This window comes from Alosa sapidissima, chromosome 6 (genome assembly GCF_018492685.1).
Source record: "Alosa sapidissima isolate fAloSap1 chromosome 6, fAloSap1.pri, whole genome shotgun sequence".
In the NCBI taxonomy this organism is placed as follows: domain Eukaryota; kingdom Metazoa; phylum Chordata; class Actinopteri; order Clupeiformes; family Clupeidae; genus Alosa; species Alosa sapidissima.
The window spans coordinates 33,502,096-33,521,972 of NC_055962.1; the positions used below are offsets into that span (position 1 = coordinate 33,502,096).

General features: G+C 42.3%; 1 protein-coding gene across 1 annotated transcript; it reads right to left on the reverse strand.

The window, feature by feature from the left end:
- Positions 1-4,707: 4,707 nt before the first annotated feature.
- On the reverse strand, positions 4,708-18,734 carry LOC121711197 (phospholipase B1, membrane-associated-like). The gene is made up of 37 exons (XM_042094559.1): positions 18,708-18,734; positions 18,443-18,505; positions 17,616-17,669; positions 17,434-17,504; positions 16,604-16,679; positions 16,111-16,212; positions 15,868-15,942; positions 15,696-15,761; positions 15,217-15,294; positions 14,891-14,951; positions 14,740-14,798; positions 14,467-14,540; positions 14,151-14,194; positions 13,886-13,994; positions 13,612-13,663; positions 12,801-12,881; positions 12,611-12,676; positions 12,295-12,395; positions 11,956-12,037; positions 11,717-11,821; positions 11,444-11,539; positions 11,185-11,256; positions 10,482-10,559; positions 10,022-10,082; positions 9,447-9,505; positions 8,991-9,058; positions 8,738-8,781; positions 8,476-8,578; positions 8,282-8,333; positions 8,050-8,130; positions 7,788-7,853; positions 7,504-7,598; positions 7,191-7,272; positions 6,602-6,706; positions 6,342-6,437; positions 5,950-6,024; positions 4,708-5,511 (listed from the first exon to the last, which is right to left on the reverse strand). The coding sequence occupies exons 1-37, from the start codon at positions 18,732-18,734 to the stop codon at positions 5,233-5,235; spliced, it is 2,958 nt and encodes a 985-aa protein (XP_041950493.1). The 3' UTR covers positions 4,708-5,232.
- Between the last annotated feature and the right edge of the window lie 1,143 nt (positions 18,735-19,877).

The window sequence follows — 19,877 nt, forward strand, 5'->3', positions numbered from 1 at the left end:
TCTCACAAGTGTGTAGTAGCCATCAGGGGAGTAGATAGAAACTTTTTTTCTTGCAGTTTCCACTGCAGCATGCACACTATCACACTCCATCTGGCTGTGACCAGACTCCATGTATTTATGGTCAATAGTGGAGAGGGGCAGTGAGCTGACAGCATGCAGGCACATCGTGCTAAAGGCAGCATTCCTGTTCTGTCCACCACAAGTATCTGAATAAAGAACTGCATGTTTTACATGTGGACTAAGTTCTTGTAAACACATGTGCTAATCTCTGAAGATCCACGGCCGCCTTCCCCCTCATTCCTCATGTAACACTCGACATCTTTACTGTCTAATTCGTACACAGTGAGGTTGTACGTACTTAGCTTGCGAGAGTAGAACAGGCTACTTACGTTGCTCCAGGGAGTGGTCTACACTTGTTCCAGGTCAAAAGTGACAGCCTTGTATGACTCATGCTCTTTTGCTTTCTTTTTATCATTTTCTTTTTGTTCTCTGGCCTGGGTCTTTCTTAACTGGTGGGCATCACACTCATCCTTGTGATTTGTTCTTCTCACTGTCTTCTAAACGTTGGTACCACTCACAGTATTTCAGAGTGTGAAAGGCGAGATTGAACTCATTGTCAAACACTGTTCTATAAAGACTTTGTTTTTCTGGTATAATCTTCCACTCCTGTTCGCATTTCACTTTATACAGTGCATACATTTTTGGCAGATTCAGAGATCCTTCCAAGTAGAGCTTGTTTGTATCTTTCCTGGAGTAGTGGGATTCAAGTTTTGGGAAAGAATTGATATTCTCTCGTATTTTATCTTTGCTACTCTCAGGGACTTTGTTTTGAGGTGCATGCCGCCCTTTCTTGCTTGGAGGGGTAATTCCCAATTCACTAGAGGTATGGCCGCCTGCAGACCTTGCAAATTTCTCTGACACATCAAGGGTTTTCAAAAAAAAGTCCTTGCATACCCTAATCTGTCTTCCCTCTGAGGTTAAATTATACTCAAATGTATGATTTCTTCTTGAGATTGTTTCCCTGTTTCTTTTCTTTCTTTTGACAACATGATTGACAATGAAGTCTTTCAGCCTCGCTGCATCTCCCAATAATGTTCAAATATTTTTTCCCTTACTTCCTCAGGGAAGTTTTCATTGCATTTGTAGCGACAGGTGGCACAGTTCTTCTCCTTCATCCTTCTTGGGACCTGAATGCCATGTGAATTCATGTAGCTTTGGCTAGAATTTCTTAACTTGCGTTTGTTCTTTTTCCAGTTGTCAACATTTCTCCGTCTTTTTCTCCCTCTGCTCTTTGTGTGTTGGCATCCTCCTCCTGTCCATTGTCTGCCTCTCCTCCTGAACAACTTCAAGCAGACTAACTGCCTCACTCCCTAGAGCTTCTTCTGTCTCTGTGTGTCCCTAATCAAATGCATGATCTCTCGCCCTGTCTGTCTCTCTCCCTCCATCTTGTGCTGTTTCCATGTTTGTCTCTCTCTTGCCAATCTCCTCATTTCTCTCCCTCATCTCATGTAGTTGTGTCCGATTAAAGGTAAACTATGCAGTATTGCCAATTTCCTTACTGTTTTCTCGGTTTTTGCTTCTTTTTCGCTGGCTCTGTCATGACGAATGTCTGAGAAACTCCATCGCTACCTTTTTCTAGCCGGTGCCTGGCGTGTATGTGTATTTGAATGCAGTAAAGCAATTCGTTATACTTCCTGACACTGAGGCCGTCGGCCCGCGGGCCCACAGTTGCAAGGGTGTTTTTTCCGCTCACAGGCACTAGGGGGAAGCGAGACGACCACCATTCAACCCCGAAAAAAGTCATATAACCATTCCAATGACTCTGAAGCTGTTAAATGAAGGTAGCCTACATTAAGCTAAAAAACTTGCATATTAAGCTAAAAAACTTGCATAGTGTGTCTTTAAACATTAATATTTACCATTATCCTACATGAACTGAATGATTAAGGGTTAAATTAGGTTATGCTTAATGTTCAAAAGTGCAAGTCAGAACTCACTTTCTCCATCATGTGCTGTCTCCATGTGTCCCTCAAGCCGATCTCTTTCCCTCACATCACGCGGCTCTGTCCCTTTATGATTTACATACAGTATGTATTACTATCCTACATGAATTCCCTAAATCTAGTAGTTCAGGGTTAGAGTTAAGTTGATTGTGAATGTTCAAAAGAATATTCTATGCCAGAATATTAGGATTCTTTAAATCACAGTTAGCCAGATTAGACCAAGACAAAGGTATTAGCATGCTAGGCTAACAAGGCTAGATATCAACCTCCTGATGGATATTGAAGTGAGGAGCAGCATACATAAAAACATCTGTTCACCTTCCACTTCTTCACAAGATTCCTCCGTTTGCTTCATAATATTCATCAAAATTTGTTCTGCCTCAGACAGTTCCATGTGTGCAGCATGCTTGTCAGCCATTTTAGCCAGTGCTGTTTAGGGGCACCACCCACTTACGCCCTTCTGGCTCTGAAAAATACTGTAGGCTCTTGTATTGCTCAGAGCCAGAAGGGCGTATGTGGACTTGCACCCTTCTGGCTCCAAACAATGTGTAGGCCATACATGTATTTTTTAGAGCCAGAACGGCGTAAATGGACATACGCCCCTCTGCTCAAACTTTTGTGTTAGGTCTTTGTTGTTTTGTTGGTTTATTCAATACAGGTTGATTTCTGATGCGTCTTTTTGGCACAACTAGATAGAGCTTATCAAGACTTTCAAGATCTATTTGATATATAGAACTCAAGAATTTGATATATAGAACTCATTTTCACCCAAAATGCCACTTACGCCCCTCCAAGCCCTCGATATATATATATATTGCATGCTATATGAAATATTGTGAACTGAGAAGATTTCTGGCAGCAATATTTATGGTCTCCCAAAATGGTCTATGGCACTATCCTAAATATTTTCAATTCAATTCAATTCAATATCAATTGGATTGAATTTATATTGAATTGAATTGAATTGAAAATATTTAGGATAGTGCCATAGACCATTTTGGGAGACCATAAATATTGCTGCCAGAAATCTTCTCAGTTGAGGAAAAGAGTATGATAAAACCTAATTTAGGTAAGGCTATGCAATCAAGGATATATATATATATATATATATATATATATCAGTAGGATATGCATGACTACAAGAAGTGGGACAAGTAGTCCATTTTCCTTTGGCTTTACATTCAAAAATGAACCTTAATTCTTGGTGCATCTAAACAGTCCCAAGAACTCACTCCAATATGAGCCAACTGGTTCTGAAGTTAACAAACTCAATAACAACAACTAATAAACATCAAGCTCAGTCCAGCTTCCCAAACATCAATAGTCAACAAAATAATAAATCAAGCAAAACAAGAATATTTAGAAGAATATTGGACAAGCCAAAACCAACCAAAGTAGAACAAATCCCTATCTGATCAGAGATACGAAGCAGAGGCAAATCACAGGCTCAGTGACCACATAGCAGAAACAGGCAGACACAGAAAACCTGGCTGCCAAGAGATGTGGTCACTGCCAGGCAGAAAAGGTAGCTAGAAGAACCCTTCCTTCTTTCCCAGGACACCAAAACACGTGAAACTTGGTGGGCACAGAAATTAAATAACTACCTGAACCGTGGCACTGAGGAGGACGGGCCTGCATGAAGTTGTGTACATTTATGTGTACATTTAGTGACTGTGCACCCATCGGCCTGTGGATGGTGGTGTTGAGGAAATGGTTGCTAGTAGAGGATGATGAGGAGAGGAGCTACAAGGACTGTCTCACATACTCATTATCTCTCACACACACACATATAAACACACGCGCACACACAAGCATGTACACACACACACACATCCACACGCACAGACACACACATGCACGCACACACACACACACACACATCTACATGCACAGACACACACACACACACACAGTAGTAGGGGATGGAGACAAATTGACAAGCGTGATTTATTTTCGTGGAGAGGAACTCAGAGGATTTTTTTTATTGCTTTGCCACTGGGGCTCTAAAAAATACAAATATTTGTTTCATACAAAATATTTCAATTAACACTTAAATGACCTACTGTAAGGATTAATACAATATTAGTTAATAGATTTGTTACAATATTAACATACAGATTTTATGCAAACAACTAATATTGAATTAATGATGAAAAAACTATTAACTTGTGTCAAATAGATATTTTAGTAACAATTAACAAATTTTAACAAAGGGTTAGGTAATTACTAGTTTGCTATTTATTATGGCACCTTATTATGGAGTGTTACCAGATATTTTTCTGATTATTTTCTGATTGGCTGGTATAGGGTGGCTATTAATTCTGAATAACGGGACACCTATGAAGTAGATCTTTTACAAAAAAGTTTAATCACCATTCCATACCAATGCTTATGAATGGTAATTTTAACAACCATATAGGACAAAGGTTGAGCCTGGAAGCAGGCTTTGCAACAATGTAAACAGTCCACGGCAATCACTATTAGGGCCAAAGAAAATTGTAGCCTAAAACAAACTGAACGAGTCGACTTCTTTTTAAACAGAGCCGCTTGTTTCCTTTGCATGCTATAAAGGCCTGACTATTGGCCAGAGTCAACCGCGTGATAAGCGGGATAACGGCCTGTCCCTGTTATATTCCGCTGCGCGTCGGGGAGTTCTTTGCCTCCCCCTCGTCCATTAATTCCGTATAACAGGACATCTCGGCGGCCGTTATCCCTTACTTAAAATACAGAAGTTTGGTGTGTGTGTGTGTGTTTGAGAGAGAGAGAGTGAGTGAGAGAGTTCAGACATTCATTGTGTATGTCCTGGTGTGTTGTGGATCGAGTATGATAGTTCCAGGCCCAATGGTGATTCCACTGAGCTGAATGAAAAAATAACACAACTATTGGTATAGACCAGTGGTCAAATCCATAAATTAGTCTACTGATGATGCTATTTTTCATTGTAACTACTCTGACAAAAAAAAACCACAATCATCAATATTGATTGAGCTTATTGCTGTTTCATGCAAAAATGTTGAATTTCTTTTTCTCCTGCCGATGGCACTAGCACTGCAGCCTACATTATGTCATGTTGCATACTAGGCTACTGTGTTTGTGGAAGGGTTCAATTTGTCACATAATTGACATAATTGAGTTGGTCGTAAATCGACCTTATTTGCATCCCTAGCTCTGCTCAGATGAGATCTGCTGGAAGTGGGAGAACAGTTACAGGTTGTTGTTGGGGTGAACGTTACAGCCCTGTCTCCTTCTTCGCTGTGTCCTTTCCTTCTTTCTTCATGCTTTTCAGCATCCGTTTCTGTTTCCGTGAGAACACCATCCAGGTGACTGCCCAGCCAATCAGAAGGCCTGTGATGGCCAGCACCACGGGTACCCACACAGGCACAGAGGCTGGGCATGAGGACACTGGAGCAGGGGTGAACTGCATAGTTGTTGTTTCACTCGGGGCAGATGTTGTGGCTGGGGCAGGGCCGAGTTGACTGTTCTGGCGGGTAAAGATGAATGGCTGAGCCTGATAGAGAGAAAAGATCAGGATTTATGTGCTTCTTCAAAAACAAACCCTTAAGGCCAGTTCAGACAAGGGGCAAATCCATTCACTGGGTCTTTGCTTAGAAGTAGCATTGATCCATGAAAGTCTAAGATTCTGGACTACACCCAAACGTCAAAGAGAGATTGAAACACAGAAATCGAATATAAAACTTATTTCTCACATATTTGTCTTTGAGCCTTTAAGAGACAAAAAAGTAGCCAGAAGTAGCCAAAGTTGTGAGTTCTATTTCTTGCTTCCTCGCTTGCCCTTCAACCAGGCACTTAATCCCGAGTTGCTCCCGGGACAATGTAACAATGACATACAGTATGTAACTTGCTTTGGGAAAAGCGTCTGCTAAATGAATGAATGAATGAATGAATGAATGAATGAATAAATAAAGAGACACTGGATCTCTCTTACCTCTGTGGGGCAGTGGACCTTGGTGCGGTCATACGTCAGGTTGGTGTAGAACTGCTTCCTGCCCACTGGCTCCAGCTGTGACACACATTTGCACACTTGTCATCTATACCGATTTGCAATGATCTACAGCACACACAGAGAACATATAGACCCTTCCAACAGCATAAACAAACAGGTTTGTTCCTGAGGCATTTCCGGTGCCACAGTTAACACCATTAAGCTAATGGTAACTTGGGGACAAACAAAAAATGAAAGTCTAATAAAATTTTAATTTCAAAGTATCTGTGTTGGTTTTGAATGTTTCAACCAGAAACACTCTAGGAACATATTGGAAGGGCCTATACTGTATGCAGTACAGTGGTTCATGTATCCTGCTGTCTTTGGCTGCTCACCATGTTGTTCCAAAGTGCGGTGGCCATTTCAGATTGAGCCTTTTCACTGAGGTGAACACAGTCCAGAGAGAAGTAACTCAGGTCAGTCTGCCCCTCCTGTATTAGGTAAGAGGTAAGAGGGTAAGTGTGTGTATGTGTGTCTTTATATGTGTTGTGTGTGTGTGTGTGTGTGTGTGTGTGTTATGCAAGAAAAGCCTCACTGAGAATGAGCTTGTTTGTGTGTTTTGTGTGAATTTGTATTAGCTTGGTGTACCACCCACCCCAATCAGAGGAACTGCAGAATGTTGTAAAAAGGGCTGTAGGACCACAGCAAAATCCTCCCGGTCATCATAGCGTCCCTCAGACAGCAACTGCTGCAACGCAGCCTGGAAAGAAGGAAATGGGGAGAAGAGAAGAAACTGGTCAAAAAGTTGGCCATGCCTCAATAGTCAGCTGAGAAGCAGCAGCCAAGCTAACCATATGGGTGAGCCACTGAGGGTTCCTGCAAGCTTCTGAAACAGCTGGTTTTGTATTGCTACTATACACATGACAGGTGGACAGACACATCTGACCATTAGGCGGGGATCACATTAGCCAGCGGCAAGCGACAGGTTTCCTATTGTTCTCTATGGTTCGGCAGCGGAACAGTGGCAGCGCTGGCGTAACGCTAGCGTTGAGCAAGCTGAGCGTTGAACTTTCAAAGCGCAACGCGAGCGTATTCAATTGACAAACCGTTTGTGTTGCTTAGGAACAAGATAAAACGTATTATGGTCTGGGCATTGCGTTACGTTTGCGGCTGCCGCTTGCCCCTGGCAGATGTGATCCCGGCCTTACACTGCATTATGCAGACCCCGACCCACACATCCCTACCTGGTACTTCTTATTGACCCTCTTCAGCTCCATCAGCTCTGGGGAGTTCTCAGTAGGATTCACCACACACGGACATAATTCACTGCACACACACACACACACACACACACACACACACACACACACACATTATAATGACAATAAAAGCATAAAATTAAAAGGTTGATTAAAGTGCAATAGCCTCTTTCCCAACTATCTCACAATGGTGTTTTCTTAGCTATTGTGCTAGATAGCCGAATGGGTGATCCTTTCAGATAAAAGGGACTCCTATGCATCTAAACTTTTATATCGATGTGATGCATCACTACTTTACCTTGGTAGGAAGTTACAAGTCAGGCTCCCTTTGTTGATTTTCTTCAGTAAATCAACTTGTGGAACTTCAACAAGGTTTACCAATAATCGTGGCACCTAAAGGGAGATAATGAGAAAACGTGTGTGTGTGTGTGTGTGTGTGTGTGTGAGAGAGAGAGAAAGAGAGAGAGAGAGAGATAAAAAAATAAAGATGAGAAGGCAATCAGTTCCTTAAATACATTAACAACCCCTGCCTAATCCCACTCATTCACATGTGATATTTTCTCTAAGTCATCATGCTCTTACCGTAGCATACAGCAGGTCCAGGCTATCCATAACATGTTTAGTGAAGTTCTTTGGTGACAGATTGTTCTGTGCAAATGGAGTAAAAATCATGACTTGTGAAAAGTGCAATAAGGTCTTAATTATGTTTTGTGTGTGTGTGCGTGTGTGTGTGTGTGTGTATGTGAGAGTGTGTGTGTGAGAGGGAGAGAGAGAGAGCATAGGAAAGAGGGGAAAAGAGAGAGAGAGAGAGAGAGAGAGAGAGAGAGAGAGAGAAAGGACTTACTTGGTCTGTGCAGTAGTGGCACAAATCACTGACTCCAACAAGCAGTGTCACCAGTTTCCAGTCTTCAGCAAAGTTTACATCCTATAGGGAAAGGATTGCATCAGATCTTCTACAGATCAGATCTACATCCATTTGATGTAGCTACTGGTATGTACTGTACCCTTCTCTTCTTGTACTGTTCTCTTATATTCTCTTTCATTTATTAGTAGGAAGAAAGGAAGGATGTGTGTACCTTGCTGCTGTTCATGGCCCGGAGAAGAGATCTGACCTGAGCTGGGATGTCACTGTTTGGTAAGAGGAGATGTGAGTAGTCAGGAAACAAACAGACAAACACACAGATCTCATTTCAACACACACACACACAATCGTGCAAACGCACACACACACACACACACACATGTACATACACACACACACACAACTCACAAGGCCTGAGCTCCTGAGACAGCCATGTTGAACCCTTTAGTAGCAAGCAACCCCTGGCCCCGGGAGAAGCCTTTGATGGTGGGGTTAAAGTTCTTCAGAATATCTATCAGAGGAAAAACAATGCAGGAATGAAAGAGGGGAGGTTGCAGGAATGCAATCTTTGGTTGTACGGTAGACTGAGATGAAGACTATTCCTACTGTATGGTACTGCTTGTAATATCATGAAGGATAATCTATTGTCATGAAGGTTTCATTTACTCACTTGGCAGAGTAGTGGTTGTCATTAAGGTGTTGTCACCCCCAATACTGAGAAAAAACAGACATTAGCTGAGGCTGTTCAAATAGACACTATATATGTACAAGTAAGTATAGACACTGTATATGTACATGTAAGCTTGACCCTAGTTAAGTATATCTGTGTGTGTGCGTGTGTGTGCGTGTGTGTGTGTGTTGTGTGTGTGTGTGTGTGTGTGTGTGTGCGCGCGCGCATATTATATACATTTCTCCATGCTCACCTCCATGACACCCCCTTGTAGTCTGTTTTGAGGGTATTGTAGCTGTTGGCCTTGGCTGCACGTCCAGTCTATAATAACCATCAACACATTTATAAACACACAGCATGTGAGGCATGCACAGTGCCATGACACAGAACCACTCAAAGGATTATCAGAGAGGGTTAAACCTATGGGGTTAAAGCGGAGCTAGTAATCAAGGATCTTTGGGATTATCCTGAACAAAGAGGGCATCAGCATTTAGAAGTGATGGGAGATGAGATGAGAGAGACTGCTTTCAGAGGAGGATCATTCAGTGGGTGTCTGAGTCGCTGCTAATGGCTCATTAATGTTTGATACAGAATGGTCAGGTTTCAGGTCACGCATATTTGTGTGTAAGCTCTTTACAATGACACACAGGCACGCATGCACACACACACACACACACACACACACACACACACACACACACACACTCACCGTAATAGAGTCACCTAGTGCGCACACCACTTTGATGTCACCAGGCCTCAGTTTGTGAACTAAGGAAGAGAAATGAGCTGTTGTGCATCATTGGATTCTTCATCACCTTCCTCAATACTACCCCACTGTCCCTATGCCATGTTCACGCCCCAGTAGTGAAACATGCAAGTGTTAAACCTATATTAAAATGACTGTCTTTAAACCCATATTCTGACAGATCAAAACAACGTTTATGTATGAATATGCAAGAACACCGGTGTGCGACATCAGATGTGTTTCCTGATATAAATAGAGTTCCCGGAACGTGAACCTGAAGAAGCAAACTGCGATACGCGTTGTTCACGCCAAATAAAGTCAGCAAAATATACCCTCCAGTGTGCGATGTATACTAGTTTTTGACTTTTCAATAGTTCTACTGCACACCATCAGCACCTCGGAGAAAGAAGGGCTGTGCACAGGGATTTTGAACCTTGATAATTATATAAGTGTTTGCTCTTCCTCCTCTTCCTCCCCCTCTACTGTCCCCCCCCTGTTCCCTTTCTCAGGTGTGCTCACGTGGTCTTCGCTTCTCCTACCTGATGTGGGCACAGTGGCAGATGGAGACACATCCTTGCAGGAGAAATCTCGTCCCCAATTCTGGACGAACACAAGCACAAGAAACACAAGAAAGCAACAACGATTGGCCAGGGCTTTCTTATTCAGCTGACAAGGGCAGTTGAGCTTAATGACCACTTTTAAAATGATGGACCATTTGACAACAGATATTTCTGCTATATGAACTCAAATATCATATATGCGTTCTCTTTCTAAACATTATATCAAGGAAAGTATATTCATCAGTGGTGAATTCCCTATTATAGACCTAAGAATAATGTTTCTGCAACTTTAGATTAATGATACTGAAAGCATGCCACCTAGTGTTGGGCCAGGGTATGATGAAGGTAAGAGGAATTGTTAACATGCAATACACTTACTGTATACCATGCATACTTATGGTCACAATTTATATAAATTCAAGCTGAGGAAAAGGCTTACTGTGATCTCAGGGGGAGGTAAAGTAGGGCCTTGATAGGTGTAGTTGCTGTTTTTGTAAGTCCTTACGAAAGGTGAGCTCTGTGAATGAAAACAGTGAGTAAATAAAACAGTCCAGGCTCCCTAAAAGTGCCTGGTAAGGACCATAACCTCATTTATAAACATGTATTTATCTGGACTATTTATCTATAGAAACATACATTATTGAGAGCCAATATCTTTTCTTTAGAATGTTAGATGTCAAATTAAAGGTGCTCTAAGCGATGGCATGCATTTTTTAGGCTAAAACATTTTATGTCACTTACTGCAAACATCACTTAACCAACCGCTAGCTGTCTGTGTCCTGAATACACTGTAAAAAAAAATGTGATCTCTGTGGACAGCCCAGGCTCCAAAAACGGCAACAAAAACAACCTGGGCAAACCTAGCCCATAAAAACATAACAAACTGTTCCAGCAAATCACAGACGAGATGCGCGTTTAGAAGAGTTTCAATTGCACGGGAGCAGCATTGGAGGGAGGGGGAGGAAGTAGTGAGCTAGCTCTCTGTTTTGTTTGAAAGTCAACAGAAGTGACGTTACCCAGCATCGCTTAGAGCACCTTTAATGACAGAAGCATGATGGCCTGTGGGCTGCAGGTGCCATGAATCATAACTGTGCTCTGGCCCTGGGTTGAACTCAATCTGTTGTGTTCAGAGACGGGCTTACCTGGGAGGGGCACTTCATCTCGATGCTATTTGTAAACTCCTGAGTGTGAGTCTTATTACCCAGAGGCTCCAGCTAAAAGAAAACAGACAGACACACACACACACACACAAAATGAAATGGTGCAAGGAGGATACACACTTCCCAAAGACATCCTCAAGCATGACAAACTGCATCACATTACTGTGTGTTTCCAAAGACACACACACACACACACACACACACACTCACACACACAAACGCACACACATGTTTATGTTACCATGTTGTTCCACAGTGCTCGTGCCATCTGAGTGTGAGCCTTCTGGCTCAGGTGGAAACAGTCCGGCGTGAAGTAAGAGCGGTCGGCACGCCCATCCTGAGGGGGGGGACACAGGGACATTGAGGGAGAAAAAGAAAGAAAGGAAAGAAAAGGAAAGGGCTGTGTTCAATATTTTTTGCCATGTAGAAATGTACCATATTAAGTGTGTGTGTGTGTGTGATAGAAAGAGAGTGAGTGAGTGAGAGAGAGAGAAAGAGAAAGTAAGTGTCTCACTGGAAGTAGGGGAAGTATGATCGTCCTCATGAAAGGCTGAATGACCACAGTGAAGTTGTCATGTGTGTCGTAACGCCCCGACTCGGTCAGTTCATGGAGGACTTGCTACAAAAGTCAGAAAGAGAGAGATAGATTTAGACAACACCTTGACACATAGTAGTATCACATCATTTCCACCTTTCTACATTTGAAAGGCACAGACATGTTATTGCACAGTCCGTAGCTTCTTCATCTCCTACCTGATAAGCCCTGTTGAGCTCCGCCAGTCGCCGTTCCGCCTCCGAGCCCTCCGCCGGTGAGATGACACAGGGGCAGAGAATACTGCACACAGAGTGGACACACGTCACGTCACACACATTAGCCATGAGCTCACAGACCACAGGGGGAGGGATAGACAGGCCAATCACACAGAGAGAAAGAGCATAGGAAGAGAGAGAGAGAGAGAGAGAGAGAAAGAGCATAGGAAGAGAGAGAGAGCATATGGAGAGAGAGAGAAAGAACATATGAAGAGAGAAAGAGAGAGAGAGAGAAAGAGCATAATGAAGAAAGAGAGAGAGAAAGATCTGTTGGGCACTTACTTGACCAGCCAGGTGGGGCAGTTGAGTGATTTGTCCTGGTGCATGCGCCTCAGGGGGACGATGTGTAGCGGCTCTACCAGATTCACTATAGCCCGCGGGACCTGCGTCAGCCACAATCAGCACAAACACAAAACAAGTCAGGTAGTGTGTCTGTGTGCAACTTGTGATGTGTCCCTTAGGATGTGTATCTAAACTGCATAAAAAAATCTATCCATCCATCCATCCATGGGTTGGGAGTCTGTGTGTGTGTGTGTGTGTGTGTGTGTGTGTGTGTGTGTGTGTGTGTGTGTGGCAAGTTGTTAGATCAGTATCTTACCTCTTGTTTGAGAAAGTCTAGTGTCTCTCTTACATGTCTGGCAAAGGTCTCTGGGGAGAACTGGAGCTGTGTGGGGAGGAACATGACTGGAGGCTATTACGCACGTCTTCACCTCAGAGACAACAGTCAGCATTGGTACACTACAGCCTGATATGAGGCCTGTTTGTTTGGAGGCTAGCGGAACACTCACCGCATTCTTGCAGTAGTCACACATGTCGTTTCCTCCGATGAACACAGTGATGACCTTCCAGTCATTTTGGAAGTCCACACGCTGGATGGGGAATGGTCCATTTATATATCACAATGAATACCACACAAATGGAGATGTTTACATTCACTCATGTGTGTCTGTGTGATTCCATACTCTCTATGCATTATATATGATCTTAAACTCAATCAGTTGAGATTTAGATTTTTGCATAACTAGCTAGTAAGAAGATTACATGTAAATGCTCCTCAGAGACTCTCTAAGTTGTTCATTAAGATAGAACTGTCTATCTAAATTGCTAATCGAAAGCTAGGGAATGAAAGAATTGAGATTAAAGAAGTGCACTTTCTCTGGGAGTTTGCTATTTGTGTATGTGTGGTGTGGTATTTGTTTGTTTGTTTGTTTATTTGTTGGTTTATTAAAGGTGCTCTAAGCGATGATGGGTAACGCCACTTCTGTTGACGTTCAAACAAAACAGAGAGCTAGCTCGCCCATCCTTCCCCCTCCCTCCCATGCAACTGAAACTCTCCTGAATGCGCATCTCGTCGGTGATTGGTTGGAACAGTTTAGTGGATGGTGATGTGATGTTTGCTGTATATGACAAAAAATGTTGTAGCTTAGAAACCGCGTAACCTCGCTTAGAGCACCTTTAAGGACTGCCTGTGAAACCGCTTGTGTGTGTGTCTGTGTGTGTGTGTGTGTGTGTGTGTGTGTGTGTGTGTGTGTGTGTGTGTGTGTGTGCGTGTGTGTGTGTGTGTGCGCGCGCTCTTATTGGCTGTTGGTTTTTACTTACAGAGTCTGTCTTCATCCTTTCCACCAATGCCCGAGCCTGCCCTAATATGTCCCTGTTTAAAAAGAAAACGATCGTTACGGATGGATAGATAGCGATAGATAGATAGATAGATAGATAGATAGATACTTTATTGATCTCCAAGGGGAAATTCAAGATGTAGAGACAGAATGAGAGCAAGAAGTCCAAGATACAGAGAAGACAGACAGACAGACAGACAGATAAGGAACCTAAGATATATTATTGTACAGTATATGGTCATGGTGAGGTCACTCACGCAGCTTTGGCCCCTGCGACAGCCTGGTTGAGGAATGCTTGTGGGGTATCCTGCCTCCCTGAGTCCTCTGAGAAGCCCGTCACATTGGCATTGAACTCTTTGAGGATGTCTGTGCAAAGTGAATTTATTCAAATTAGTACTTATTTATCCAATGTTTTTTCCAACCCAACTTTTAAACATTTTTCTTTCATCACCAAACCCTTTCCCAACAGACAGTGTCTCTAACACTGACATAAAGTATTGTGAGATTGGTGTAGCTACTCACTGGGAAGTGTGCTGACATGTGACAGGTTCTTGTCTCCACCCACACTGAAGAGAAAAATGGACAGGAGTGGGCGTTAAACCAGTAACCATAGTGATAGTCAGAACGTTTGAATTGTCTAAAACTATCAACGACAGAGCAGCATTATTTCCGACTTCCTTTATCCACAATCAGTTCAGTACCAACTGGATGTTTAACATGTGTGACTTCAGAGAACAAAGATATATTTGTATGTTTGTAACACTTGTTATAAGTGGTCTTATGACTATTGATGTAGAAGACATGATGGTTCCACTGTAAGGCAAGCTGAGGGACTCACCACCAGGACAAGCCACGGTACTGAACCAGAACCTGAAGCAGGTTATTAGGGGAGGCACCCAGACCATTACCCGCCTAACAGAGAAGGGTCGGGGGGGGGGGTGGGGGTTAAAGTTGAAGTGCGCTTGTATATCAATACCTGAGACTATGGAGTGCAAAATGTGACTTTCAGAAAGGCTCTTTGTCTTGTTATTAAAATCTAACAGCACAATCATAATATATCACAGTGAATGATGAAAGAAAACACAGAATGCATCAGTGGAACTTAACACACCGTCAGGGAGTCCCCTATGGCTGCCACCACTTTTATGTCGGCTGGCCGAACTTCATGCACTGGAACGAAACAGAATATGGTACATCATACAGGGTGTGAAAGTGTGTGTGTGTGTGCATGTGTATGTGTGTGTGTGTATGATCCTTCTCACCTGAGGTTGGTGGAACGGGAGAAGGACTACGGTCCATACAGGGCAGTTCAGTACCCATTACCTGTAAAAAGCACGTACACAAACCAGACAACAGTATTATTTAGTGCTACTGGAATGCAGAGTAAAATATTGACTGGACAGGCCCTTTGATTTCAGACTACCTAAATTAGTATAGGATACCACAGCGTTATGACTGACCATGTGTAACTATTAGTAAAGGATACCACAGCATTATGACTGACCATGTGTAACTTAACACATCTCAACAGCATATACTGTATTTTGACATGATCCAATATGAGATATAAATGCCATGAGCCACTCACTGGGTCGATCACAGGAGCCGTAGTTGTGACATAGGTCTCTGATGGAGAGTTTCTCTCAGTCCTCAGGTATGGACGCTCCTAAAGGATGCAGCGACAGAATTAAAAGACAAGATCGTTTATCCCTAATCATGGTAAAAAAAACTGCTCCAGTGATTTTTCATGTATTTCTCTGTTTCTCAAGGTCACAAGGTACTGTCACTGTGAAAAAAATAAAAACAATCGGTTGTACCACCAAAAGCTAAAGCTGCCCAGGCAGTTACACTGCTACAATCTGGGGGATGAACATGGGGGCTCATGAAAGAAGAAAAATAAATAAATAAATAAATAAATAACTCAATCGCTGGAATTCTCCTTTAATTTAAGGTGTTGATGATTAGTGTTGTTTTCATGTGAGTGGGAAATTCACTGAGCTTCTATTTCTGTGAGCGCAGACACAACACCCAACTGACCTCACTTGGGCATGGGATTCTGAAACTGACCTCACTTGGGCATGGGATTCTGAAGCTCTTGCCATCCACATTCTGTTGCTCGTCATTAGGCTGAAGCTGAAAGATTCAACATGACAACATGACAGCAGGTCAGCGAGGTTGATGTTATTGTTGAGGGTTTATAGCCGTGCTTTCACAAGTCCTACGGAATGGCGTGACTCACAAGGTTTGCCCACAACTGTACAGCCAGCTTGTTCATGTTGAGCGACTCATCCACAGTGTAGCGCCCAGATGCACTCTGTTGGAAATATTATATTTGGATAAATACAGAAAGAAAGACATGGCTGAAAGAAAGTCACACGCAAACAATGAAAGAGGTGACTGACATGAAAGAGAAGAGAGAAAGGGGAGAATTAATGTTGCTGTTATCTTATTAGCTGAAGTCCAGCAGTATTTCACAACTCACTCCAGGCAGGTCAGCAGACATGGGGGCGTTCTGCAGCACCACAGTGAAATCATCCTTGTCGCTGTAGAACGTCTTGTCCACCAGGTGGCGTTGTAGAGTTTCCTGTCAAGAAAGGAGATGACGCAATGTTAGTCTACTCTCTCAGTCTCACCTGCTAGCTCAAGCACTGGGCACATGAAACACACTTGGCCTCAACGGTGAATATATCTCATGTAACCACCAAACAAATGAAACAGAGAACATGCTGACACATTTACACTTGACATGGCTCTCCTGTAAGGTGCAGCTGAAGGTTAGAGGAATAAGTAGGCTAAACCAAAACGAGGCTACAGGGTACACTTACAATATCATTAATGCATTTTCGCCACCTACTGGCAAATGCATAGAACACAACAATCCTATAGTTTGTGTACCCTGTACCCTCATTTTTGTTTACAATGGCTGAATAAGGCGAATTTGGCAGAGGTGTGAGAGGCTGTGCGTGGGGTCACACCTGCAGGAGCTGGGGGAGTACGGCCCTCATCAGTCTCAGCTCTCCTGCAGTCCGTGCCTCATCGCAGGGGCAAACTCTGCCAATGAACACAAGGGAATGTCAGCTTTAGTCGTGAGAGCTACCAATGTCTACAGGGTCAGGGAGTGTTGCTAAACTGGTGGTGCTGTCGAAATGAACATGGTAAAACAATGATTTTGACACCATTTTTTGACACTCACATACCATTTTAATTCTATGAAAATTACTGAAAAACACAACCTTTCCTTTGTTTAATCCTTAAAATCTCCAAGCCCATTATATGTGGAGAGCTCAAAAATAGGCACAACATGTAATGAAATATAGTATGTAACAATGAAATATAGTATGTAAAGAAAAAAAACATGATTGATACCAAATGCGTACAAAAACAAGTTTATCCTACACTTAATGTCGATCTTTTAGCACTTTTTCCAAATCTAGGGCCTTGAAAAAAATCATGCCAAACAAACTTTAATGGTTCAGTCTTACTGAGAACATGTTTGTCTTCCACTCTACAAACTTTGGGCTTCTTATGAAAAATACTTTTCATTATATTAATGCCCAAATATTGATTCCCAGATAATTCTTTAAAACTGATTTTCAGGGCTGAAAATAATACGAAGGCATAGGATTTGAACAGAAATATTTTACGGGCCCTGTTTTTGGGATCCATTCTTGATATAGACACGGTTTGAACAAAATCTGAGACGATGCAGCAACAACCTTGACATGGATTTGACATGGAATGACCCAAGTTGGGAATAGATCATCTGAACAGAATATTTTCACTTGATGTATTGAATCTGGCTCACCTGCTTTGTGGGAAATATGCAGGTTTGGCTGAGCTATCCCACACTATCACATTAACAATAGCCTTCTTCAGCTAGAGGATACATAAAACATATTTTTTACAGACATTTAACGCCATGAAACATACAATTATTTATATAATGAGATTCCCTGATGTTCAAAGTCTACATCACAAAACACTAACCTGTGAGCTTAAGAATTCAAGTGTTTTCTCAACCTGCTGAACTGTTTCATCGATCTGAAACAAATAAAACAAATGTTATAACACCAAGACGTTCCCTTTCAGTCGAGTTCGCTCAACGCTAGCCAAATCATTCTCAGATGATGTCATCAATCTGAACCAATCTCTGATCACCTGTCTCAGAGATTTTTTCGTGGGCTACTGTCTATGACATCAGATGACATCATCCAAGAATGACCTCCCATTGGTTAACGTCTCGTGTCTTCAGAGAACTGAGGTAACATTCATAACCATGTGTTACTTCCCTTCTGATTCTCAGCGGTGATAATCAGTGTGTGTTGACCATTATCTGTGGTTGTCTCCACATTCCCCTACTCTAGATACACATGTGCTGGCGATCTGAGCTAAACATGTATGGCTGGGTGGATCCGCATGTGCTGGTGATCTGACCTAAAGATGTATGGATGGATATTTGCTGGTGATCTGACCTAAAGATGTATGGATGGATATGCGCTGGTGATGTGACCTAAAGATGTATGGCTGGGTGGATCCGCATGTGCTGTTGATCTGACCTAAAGATGTATGGAAGGATATGTGCTGGTGATGTGACCTAAAGATGTATGGCTGGGTGGATCCGCATGTGCTGTTGATCTGACCTAAAGATGTATGGCTGGGTGGATCCGCATGTGCTGTTGATCTGACCTAAAGATGTATGGCTGGGTGGATCCACATGTGCTGATGATCTGACCTAAAGATGTATGGATGGATATGTGCTGGTGATGTGACCTAAAGATATGGCTGGGTGGATCTGCATGTGCTGATGATCTGACCTGTTCAGGGCACACACAAACGCTGTCCATCTGCACAAACAGCAGCACCAGCTTCCAGTCATCCTGAGGGAACACAACACACACACACGTCCACACACACATCTATTACTGAAACATCAGTGATTTCCTCTATGTATATTCTACATATTATATTACATTACAGTATATAATATTATACTACAGTACTGTATATAAAGATATAATATCAACAGCCTCAAGAATTTTTAAGATGAAGTCGTGTTAATTTCTTTACAGAATTGCGTACCTGTTGGTGGTAAAGAAATTCAACCATCTTTTCTGGGTTTTCATAAAGAGACCTGCTGAAAAGATGTAAACTATGAAATACAGATCAGATTCTGAATTAAAGAGATATGTAGAATGGATATAAACTATCCAAATTGAACATACAACACACACACACACACACACACACACACACACACACACACACACACACACACACACACACATATATATTAATGCTTTTTATTAAGAATTCACAGATCTTAACATTGATAGAAGTATGTTGCAGGTTGTAGACAGGTCTGATCAAACAAATTGTGCTATTTTCATTCTTTCTGCGCTAGTCATTATGGGTAATCATGGCATTGTCGTCTCCAGACAGTTACACTACCTATTATTGCAGAAGTGGAACAGTACTTTGCAAGTCTTTTTGCATTTGGCTTGCTTAGTCCACACAGTTGTAGTCCACATAAAACAAGTGCAAATCCCAAACCCCCCCTTACACACACAAACACACACACACACACACACTTACTTATCCTCTGAAAGTTCATTCAGATGGGGGTTTATCATAGACATCAGTTCTAGGAGGGAAACAGTAACAGAAAGACTTTAGGCAGCATCACATGCATGCATTAACCACAAACACAAGCACGTAGGCACTCACTTCAAAGAACCCCGTTTGTATGTAATCGTTATGGTTAATTGCCTCTTTTGTTCAGGCCTGCAAACTCTTCTGCTATTTCCTGCTGACCTGAGGCCTTTAGCTAGTGCTGACTCTGCTAATACAGGACATTTATTAGAGCTGCTATCAAAGTGATAAAAGACTATCAAATCCTGATGTGATGCCAATACGAAACACACCACACAGTAGTGCGTAGAAACTTTTTTTTATCAACGCCTTTTAAGATAAATTATTGTATCATTATCCATATAACAATAAGTTCATTCATCTACAAACACGGGCCGTGGAAAAAACAAACCAAAGTCCTGATTTTGGCTGTAAAGTGTAAGAATCACATTCTCATGAGAAACAAATAACTACATACATGGAAGATAATACATACATGGAACTGTACCAGGCTGTCAGTGAACAACAGACGGCACACCCAGACGGTTTCACCATCTTCACTGGAGATTTTAACCATGCTGATCTCAAAACTGTACTTCCAAAGCTACACCAGCATGTTGA